Source organism: Suncus etruscus, chromosome 15 (genome assembly GCF_024139225.1).
Source record: "Suncus etruscus isolate mSunEtr1 chromosome 15, mSunEtr1.pri.cur, whole genome shotgun sequence".
Lineage (NCBI taxonomy): Eukaryota > Metazoa > Chordata > Mammalia > Eulipotyphla > Soricidae > Suncus > Suncus etruscus.
The window spans coordinates 56,770,365-56,780,213 of NC_064862.1; the positions used below are offsets into that span (position 1 = coordinate 56,770,365).

The 9,849-nt window shown below is 49.1% G+C and overlaps 1 protein-coding gene across 1 annotated transcript in view; it reads right to left on the reverse strand.

Annotated features, from left to right (window-relative positions):
- GPR139 (G protein-coupled receptor 139) overlaps positions 1-8,237 on the reverse strand; it is a 53,044-nt gene extending 44,807 nt beyond the window's left edge. Inside the window, exon 1 of the mRNA XM_049789191.1 lies at positions 8,114-8,237. Within this exon, the coding sequence (XP_049645148.1) occupies positions 8,114-8,237 (124 nt within the window). The remainder of the gene's footprint in view (positions 1-8,113) is intronic.
- Positions 8,238-9,849: the final 1,612 nt, after the last annotated feature.

Below are 9,849 nucleotides of genomic sequence, written 5' to 3' on the forward strand. Positions count from 1 at the left end.
TCTTCTATGGGGCAAAGAAAAAATAGACATTTGGCTTAAAGCTTTCTTTCCTGTGGTCCAGATGAGAAAAGCCTTAACTTCTGCTTCCAATTTGACAGAAAAGTCAAGCTCTAGGCTCATCCACAGAGTGAACTAAGTTCTCTCTCTTGGAAGTCCTCTGGGATCCAATATAGCCACTACCCTGCAATATCCTGACCTGGTGTTTCTTTTAGTAGAAGCTAGATTTGGCAAGGTCAGCCTTGTCATTATGGTCAAATCTGCTTGATGTGGAATCCTAAGATTAAGGGTCAAGTTCATCACCTAATAGCTGTGTGACTTTGGGGGGTCCTTCCTAACCCTGTCTTGGCCTCAGTTTTCTTATCTAGAATATATTAGATGGGACTCTCCAGACAATGACATGCTATGAGTTTGTGTCATTGCTGTGCCCCCTGTACTATTAATTTCGTACTAAGGTCTATTTCAAAGTGATTTGCTATTTCCCCCTTACATAGACGCTTTCTGTAATATAGAATCTCATTTTTCTTCCTAGCAGTCACTTAAAAAATTGAAAAGCAAATTGAATAAAAAAATTGAAAAGAAAATTGAATAAACAAAACTACTCTTCACAATATATTTTCTTTAACCACACACCTCCAATCTGCAATCCATCTAAATAATAGTTAGGATTTTTTACTTCATTTCTGGATAATTATCCAAAATTGGTTTCATAATTTACCTGACCTGTGCCTCTCTAGGGACTTGATTTTCACTGGGCAGCCTTGATATCGAGGATGACTATCCTAAAATCTACAGGAGTTGACATCTGTGCTAGCTCCAAGGAGACAGAGATTTTCTTTTTTCTTTTTTCTTTTTTTTTGGTTTTTGGGCCACACCCGGTGGTGCTCAGGGGTTCCTCCTGGCTGTCTGCTCAGAAATAGCTCCTGGCAGGCATGAGGGACCATATGGGACACCGGGATTTGAACCAACCACCTTTGGTCCTGGATCGGCTGCTTGCAAGGCAAACACTGCTGTGCTATCTCTCTGGGCCCCTTTTCTTTTCTTTTTCTTTTTCTTTTTTTTTTTTTTATCACACCCGACAGCGTTCAGGGGTTACTCCTGGCTCTACGCTCAGAAATCACTCCTGGCAGGCTCGGGGGACCATATGGAATGCCGGGATTCGAACCACCATCCTTCTTCATGCAAGGCAAAACATCCTACCTCCATGATATCTCTCTGGTCCCGAGACAGTGATTTTCTAATAAGAGAACCAGGCACCAGATTTTCAACATTCCATCTTTTGACAATCCCTAGTTAACTGATCTCCAGTAAAAAGAGACCTTCAGTTGGGTAGGTGCACTAAGAAAATGTCTAGTGCTAAGGGGCGAGGTGAGATGGATTACCTTTCCCTGATCAACCACTGGCACTGTATATGGTCCCATAAGCACTGAGTTAGGCATAAGCCCTGAATACTGCCAAGTGTGGCCCCAAACTAAATCAACAAAGGCAAGAGATGCTTGGTGGTGACCAGGAGGAAGTCATGAGATGAACTGGATGGTCCAAGCTTGGGGATCCCTGAACCCAAATCTGAATCTACTATGCCATTAGGTTCAAAGAGTTCTTTTCATTGATGACTTGTGTTCCAAGTTATTGTCATCCCACTCAGTGGCGTTTGCCTTATAAGTTTTCCTCTCAGAGAGGCCAAAGTCTGGTTTTCCTGCACCTTCTCTCAGATAGCTGCATTTGTCTACTGGTCTTTACCTCCTTCATTCTTTACCCCATCCTCCAAGCATCTTGTTTCTTATTTTCCACCTCTAGTGATTCTTGATGCATATGAGTTGTTCAAAGTGGTGACTATAAAACCAGGGATAGTAGGAATAGACAATGGAAAGTTCTGTTGCTTCATAATAGAACAAAACCTCATAGATACCATTGGGCTGATTAATCTTGTAAATGAAACAGAGAAGGAGAAAAGCTCTAGGAAAGTATTATGTATACAGTGCTCCTTTGAGGGGGAGTGAAAATAAGGGGGAGTTGAAATCTCTTATTCATATTGCTTACAAGTCCTCTAAAAACACACAAAACATGAAGGAGAAAACTGGGTTACTAATTAAGTGTATCTATCAGGGGTTTCAAACTCAATTTACCTGGGGGCCGCAGGAGGCAAAGTCGGGGTGATCCTTGAGTGCAAAGTCAGTAGTAAGCCTTGAACATTGGGGTGTGTGTGACCCAAACAACTAAAACAAAACAAAACAAAAAAAGATTCCTCTAGGGCTGGGCCACAAAATGTTGTACGGAGGGCTGTTTGCGGCCCGCGGGCCGTGATTTTGAGACCCCTGAGAGGATTTGGGAACCAGATAATAGAGGTGAGGGGTTGGAAGAAGAGTCGACAGTGTGTGCCTTTTAGTCTTTTTATGTTTTTTTAATACTATAGTTACTTAATGTGCACACATGTAATGTACAAAGCTATGATAATATAATTTCTTTATGCACATACACACAAATACGTATACATGTAGGCAGCAAATAGAAAAATAAATTTATTCTTCACTTCCTTTCAATTGCTATCTAAATGAACCTACGTCAGTTCTAGTTTTTCAAGGGAATTTGGAAATAGGCATTTTAACCCCAATTTTCACACTTCAGAATTTCAAAGTTATAGTAGATTTCTTGCATCTGAATGTTATGTGTTAACACTTGCATATTAAGGTTGTACATTAACATTTGGATAATAACATTGTGCATATTATCATGCATATTACTCATTCTTGGGAGCTTTTGCAGTCTTTGAAGTTTTCTAAAAAGACGATCATCTAATCTGAGTAGAAACAATTTAGTTACTTTTTCTGTTGACTTTAATTTTTTATAGTTTTCTTGCCTTATTGCACTGGCTAAACTAGAAACAGTGAGAGTAGCTATCATTGCCTTGTTCCAGATCTTAGGAGAAAAAAATTCAGTTTTTCCTCATTAAATGTAAGGTCAACTATAGATTATTTATAACCTTATCAGTTCAAGAAGTTCTCTCCCTCCATTTCTAGACATTTAAAACATTAAATAGATGTTGAATTATTTTTAACCAATATAAATTTGGTGTTGGAGTTTGTCAAATATTTTTTCTTTGCAGCAGTGATGACCAAATGAAGTTCTCTGTTTTTGTTTGTTCATGTAATGAATTACATGGACTGGGTTTTTAATGTTGAACCAATTTGCCTTCCTGGGATAAACTCAAGTGGGTCCTGATGTATCACCTTTCTTAGATATTGCTGGGTTAGATTTACTGTGTTATTGATGATTTTATTTTATTTTACTTTGGCCACACTCGATGATGCTCAGGGATTACTCTCTGGCTATGCACTCAAAAATCGCTCCTGGCTTGGGGAACCATATGGGATGCCGGGGGATTGAACCGCTGTTCATCCTGGGCTAGCATGCACAAGGCAGATGCCTTATGCCCTGCTCCACTGCTCTGGCCCCTGATTTTATTTTTTTAACCTTAGTGTAAATCTGGTTGTGAATTTTCTTGCCATGTCTTTGCTTTTGATATTAAAGGAAAACAAATATCCTAAAATAAGTTGGTATTTTTCTACTTAATTTTCCTGAAAATTATTCCTGTTTTGGTTTTTGATTTTGGGGTCACACCCAGCAGTGCTCAGGGATTACTCCTGTGCTGTGCACTCAGAAAATGCTCCTGGCAGGCATGTGAGGATGCTGGGATTTAAACCACTGTTTTCTCTGTTCGGCTGCATGCAAGGCAAATGCCTTACCACTGTGTTTTCTCTCCAGCTCAATTTTCCTAATTTTTGATGAATAGAAAACATATCTATCAGGGAGAGATAGTACAGGGGTTTGCCTTGAATTTGTTGCACTTGACATGCACATGGCTGACCGTGGTTTGTTCCCGACATCTTATGGGGCACCTGAGTGATCCTTGAGTGCAGAGCCAGGAATAAACCCTGAGCATCCTGTTAGGTGCGGCCCATCCCCTCCCACAAATAAATAAAAAGTCACAAAGAGAAAGAGAAGAAAGCAAAGTGGCTTAGAGAATATTTACTCTGGATGCCAAACAGTGCATTCTTGACTACTGTCTCCTCATCACAGCCTTGAAATGTATGTACCTTGATTATCACCCTCACTTTACAGATGGGGAAACTGAGGCCCGGTGTGATGAAAGTCACTTGCTCAAGATCACATAGCTTATAGGCTGCAGAGCCAGCACCCAAATTATTCCCATAGTTCAAACTATGTTACCTGCTAGGCCCCATCCCCGCCATTCTGTATCAAGATTTCAACTTTCAATCTTGTAAATTCTCTTGTAGGAATTTTCCCTGTCCACCTTAGACCATGGCCAGCTATGGGGGAACTTGTGGATTTAGGCTGTTATGTCCCTCATCTTCTCACTCAACATCCCTGGTACCCTGTAGAAAGTGAAATTTCCAACATCTTTCCAGTCTTAGACTCATGGCTAAGTAGCTCCTTCCTTATCAGACTTGCTCACCTCCTCTCCCTCCTGTTTTCTGCCTTCAGACCCTCAGCCCATTGGCATAGCCTGTCTTTTTTCAGTGCCCTCCAACTGAGCTGAAACCCCACCCTATCTCCTTAACTCTGCTGAATAAGCCCACAGCCTTTGTAAATGTAGAGAAATCTTGCTGACTTCAAAGAAGTGAGATGCCAAGTTAGAACTGCAGGGGTCCTTGTTTTGGAAGGTGAAGAGAATGAATTTTCACCTGATGGAGAAGGGCAGATAGTGCAGTGGCCAGAGCAGGTGTTGGCATGCTACACGGACTATTTGGAACCCTGCTCCTCTGGATCTCAGTTTTCCCACCTGTAAAATGTGCTCAGGGGGCCTGTAGCAGCACAGGAAGGTGGCGGGAGGAAGGTCAGTAATGATGTGGAACTTTTAAGTTAAAGACATTTTATTGATTTGTTTGTTTATTTATAGGTTTTAGGCTGTTGTCAGTGATGCTCAGAGATTACTCCTGACTTTGCACTCAGGAACTACTCCTGGAGTTGTTTTGGGGATTCTAGGGGCACTGGGGATTGAGCCCAGCTTGGTTGCTTGTAAGGTAACACACTACCCATTGTGCTATTAAAGTGCCAGTAATAAAGGCACTTTAAAGTAGAAAGTTTTCCTGGGTAGGTTATGACACCAAGTCATCAGGACACAAAGTTCAGGCATTTTAGTGTTTGGGTCACATCTGGCAATGTTTAGGGGTTACTCCTGGCTCTGCACTCAGGAATCATTCCTCACCATGCTCAGAGGACTTATGGGGTGCTTGGGATCAAGCCCAAGTTGGCCATGGGCTCAGTTGTTTTAATGTGGGTTATCTTATTGGCGGGGGTGGGGTGAAGAGGAGATGTGACTGGCACTTCCATTCTATGGGTTGGTAAAATGGCAGTTAGTCTACCCTGAACTACTTACATTAGTCTTGGGAGCTATGCCTAGACTTGGGATTGGACCCTATTGCCTTTCCTATGCTCTTCCTCAAAATTGAGAGCCTCAGGGTGGTAAGAAACACCTTTCCTCCTCCCCATTACTAGCTTCTCCACCCCCTTGCACTTAACTCTTCCCCACCCACTCCTCAGTTCCCACTCATGTAGCTTGCCACCACCAAGGCAAGAATCTGAAGCTTGGGTAAACCCATTGCCAGGAAACGAGATTCAATTAAAATCTCAGTTTTCAACAATATGCTCAAGCCCTGCGGTCGGTCGTTCTTTCCCGCCTGGCACAGACGGATAATGAGGGTTTTGCTAATTGCTGGCTGCAGGGCCCTGGCAGGGCAGGGAATACCAGGATGAGCACAGCCTGGGGAATAACACACTGAACTGAGGCCCCCAAGCCTTCTCTGGTACAATTCCACCTGATGAGCCTCTTAAGGCCCCCAGCCCTGGCATGCTCTGGGCCTGAAGGATCAGGACAAGTCCATCCTTCACTTGTACCAGCATCTCCATCAACCCCTCTCGGCCCAGCCAACAGCAGCATTGCTCAGGCCACCCACTTTGCAGATGTGCAAACTGAGATCCACAGCCCAGCTTCTCTCTGGAGCTGGGGTATCTTGTCACAGGAAGCTTCTATGCTCATTCACAGGGTTGGAAATGACTGGCCCAGAGTCTCATCTTGCACATCATTAAAGAAACCACAACTTCAAACCACCGCACTGAAGTCCTCGAGTCCCTCATGAAGTGATTATGCCGAGTCCCTGAGCACATGTCTATGAGCCCTGGAGCTCATTCCCACATAGGCTGCCTCTGATTTCTAATCCCAGGCCCCCATTATCTCTGGACTCTTACCTCAAAGAGCTCCTGCTTGGCATTGTGTCTGGCATACAGTCAGCACTAGTGCTGTGCCCTCAAAGACTCTGGCTGGCTGTTACGGCACAAGTCTTTTCTTTCCTTTTTATAATCGCATCATCGTGAATTGCAAAGTTACAAGGATATTTGTGATGGAGTTTCTGGTGCACAATATTTTAACACCTATCCCTTCACCAGAGTCCACCACCTTCCCTCCACCAATGTTTCCAGTTTCTCTCCTGACCAAATCTCGATGGGGTTCTAAGAAGGGGAACTTTCTCTTGGTCCCTCCATCCATTCTTGATTCCTGTATATGGCATGGGGGCAGGGAGGGGATCTATCATTTCAATCTCTCTGTTCTCTTGGGAATGTTTTTCTCTAAGGAAAGTGAGGCTGGGGAGTTGGGGTGTGTGGAGATGAAGAGCCTGGGTGCCATTCTATGTTCTCAGGGGGACACAAGGGGGCTGTCACCTCTCTGGTTCAGCAAATGTCAGCTAGACCCAGATCCTCTAGGGCTCACATCCTGAAAGGGAGTTGGTGGGGGTGCAGGGTCGGGTGGAGCTCAAGCTGGATGAAAATCAACCTGCACTTGGAGGAAGTGACAGAGCACAACCCGGAGAATCAGGGGGAGACTAGTAAGAGTACTAGCAAGACCACTCATGGAGTGGGGGAAACTATTAGTCTTTCTTGTACCTGCCAGACTGGGGAGGGGAGTTATTGAAACAACCTTGTAGTGATGGTGGGGAAAGGCGAGGGTGACCAGGTTGGATGGGAAAGGTCACCTCATCAAGGGAAGCTCTCCCAGTCCTCACTCCCAGGGTGCCAAGAGGGATACGCAGCATCCCTGTGATTTGGGGCTCCCGTTGGTCTGTGTTTGCTCTTCCCGTGCCCTCTGAGCCTTTCTCCCTTCTGCCTGACAGACAGCTTGAGGACTCTTTCTGTAGCAGAGAGCCAGTTAGAGGACAGGGACGGAAACTCGAGTCCCAGGACCCCCTAGGGCTCCCCTTTTCAGCTCAGTTCTGTTCAAAAATTCAGCGCAGGTCTCCGTCCACACTTAGGGCAGGCTGCGAGGCGAGGTGAGGGACCAGCCAACAGCTGCAACCTCCGCAGCTCCTCCGGGGCTGATGGCCCTGAGGCAAGGTTGGCGGGGTGGGGTGGGATGGGGTGGGGTGTGCTAGGCGAGTCTTCAAGGAGACTGTGACCCCCCTGGGGCTGTGGCCTCAGCTGGCAATGAGCAGCGTGTCTATACCCTTGCCTGGGAAGGCATGGTCTTGGACACCCTCTTTCCTGCTTCCCTGCTCAACTCTCCTAGCTAGGGCTAAGCCTTTGCTTTTCCCCCAGCATCCCGCCTTGCATCCGCCAGACAGTGCCCGACAGATTCTGGTAGAGAGGGACAGAGATGTGCCCTGGGCTGGCGCCACCGGAAAGGAGAAGAGAGCGGGCCCCCAACCTCCAGACGCATCTATTCAAAGAGGGGGCAGTTAAGACCCGCATTAGCCCTCGGCGCCTCCCTCCGTCTCCCCATCTCTCCTTAGAGGGGCCACGCGGCTCACACCAACACCGGCTGTTTGTTGTCCGGTGCGCACGAACACCCTCCTAGGCTCCCACCGGCGCGCGTGGGGGAAACACGCGGCGCATCTGCACCGTCCCCGCCGGGCCACGCAACTTCTTTGCACCCACCACCCGTCCCGGGCTGGAAACGTCCGCAGTTGGTGCCCTTTTTGGAGGAAACTTTTGCAGGGGTGGGGAGGTGGGGAGCATGGCACACGTTGGAGGGAGCTGTCCAGGAGGGTCGTGCCTGGGGTTCGTGCCCTCCCTAGTTCTCACCAGGTCCCACATTCCCCCTCACCTGGTAAACCGAGGCACAGCAAGAGGCTGTAGTAGATGATGGGCACGAAGCCCAAGCCGCAGGCCGAACCGGGGGACCAGGACAGCGAGGTGTTGGCGACGAGGTGGGCGTGCGTGTGCTCCATGAGCGCGCCCCGCGCTGCCCCGGCCTGCCTGCCAGCCCCTCTCTGGACGCCGGCTGGGTGTTGGCGCCGGTGGCGGAGCCGGCACGGCAGGCAGCCCGAGCAAGCAGCGCCTCCCGCCCGCCCGCCCGCCGCACCTGCTCCGCCGCCGGCCGCTCTGATCGCTGGCTTCGCTCCGCACTTGCCCGCCGGAGGTCCCGGCTGAGCACTGGCGCCGAGCGCGGGGCGCGGGGACACGGGCGCGGTTCTCCGAGCCGGTGCGTGATTGTGTGCGCGCGCGCGTGTCTCTATGCGTGCGTGTGAGCGTGTGTGTGTGTGTGTGTGTGTGTGTGTGTGTGCGCGTGCAGTGTGTGTGCATGCAATGTGTGTGTGTGTGTGTGTGTGTGTGTCTACGCGCGCCTCCCTTCTCAGACCTGCTCGGCTCCCGCCTAGGAGCCTGGGGGGTTGGGACGCGACTTCCAGCTACCAATCAGCAGCTGCCTGGACACGCGGGTGAGGTGGGTTGGGGTTGGGTGGGATGCCTGGGAGCCTGGGGAGGGGGGGGGGGCTTCCCAGCTGCTTCTCAGCGCCTGCAGGAGAAGGAAGAGAGAGACCTGGGAAACCCCAGAAGACCGTGGGGAAGGCGCGCTATACCAGCTCCTGCGCCCCAGGGCGGGAGGGGTTCGGTGGAGGTGAGACCGGCTCCTGTGCGCGTGGCTCCCGCCCCTCCTGCTTCTCCAACCTGTCCTCAGTTTGCCTCTCTCCACTCTCCTTCCAGACACCTCTCAACCCCCACCCCCACGCGTTACCCACCCAGCTCCTGGGTTGGAGCCCCTTTCCAAAAGGAGGCATCACCCCAGGGCGGGGTGGAAGGGATGCTGAAGGATGCGGATGCCCCTGGCTGGTGGGTTTGCGGTGGGGTCGAGCCTCTATCTGGTTGCAGGTGTGGACGCAGCGAGGTCAGGGGTGGAGGTCCCTTAGCTCCGGTGCGTTCTTTGTTTGCAAAAGCCGCCGGCTGACCAGACGCCAGCCTGCAGGGAATAAAAAGGTTGCATCGCCTCAAACACTCTCACCCACGCTCTTTCACAGGGGCATAAAACCCTGGGGGGGGGGACTTTAGCGCAGTCAGGAGGGGCCCCTTTTATTTCACACCCCCTACCCCCACGTGGCCACCTGGACAGGTTCTGCTCAGGAACGGGGACAAGCAGGTGGCAGGCACCCTCATGCAGGCTGGTGGCAGGAGGAAAGATGCTCCAAGCTTAGAATAGACAGATATAAAGACCTGCTCAGCTGGGCTCACCCCAGAATTGGGTAAGACTAGGGTGCAAACCAATGTGCCTAAGCATTGACATGTTCTGCATGTGATCTACATGTGATCTGCATGTGATCTAAGCTTGTGATCTACACTTCTAGGGACCCCCTAGGCAATTTGCAGGGCAGGAGCAGTGATGGACTCATAAGCGTGAAGCTTAGATTCAGCCCTCACCCCCCATACACCCCCCCCAGAAAGGAGCTGATAGCCTCTTTCCAGCCTCTTCAGGCCTTCAAGAGCCTTCGGAGCCCCCTGCCTTCAGGCCTTGCTGGGGGGCACGAGTTTAGTTGCCATCACTACTAGAGGTAGCATTGGGGTGGGGTG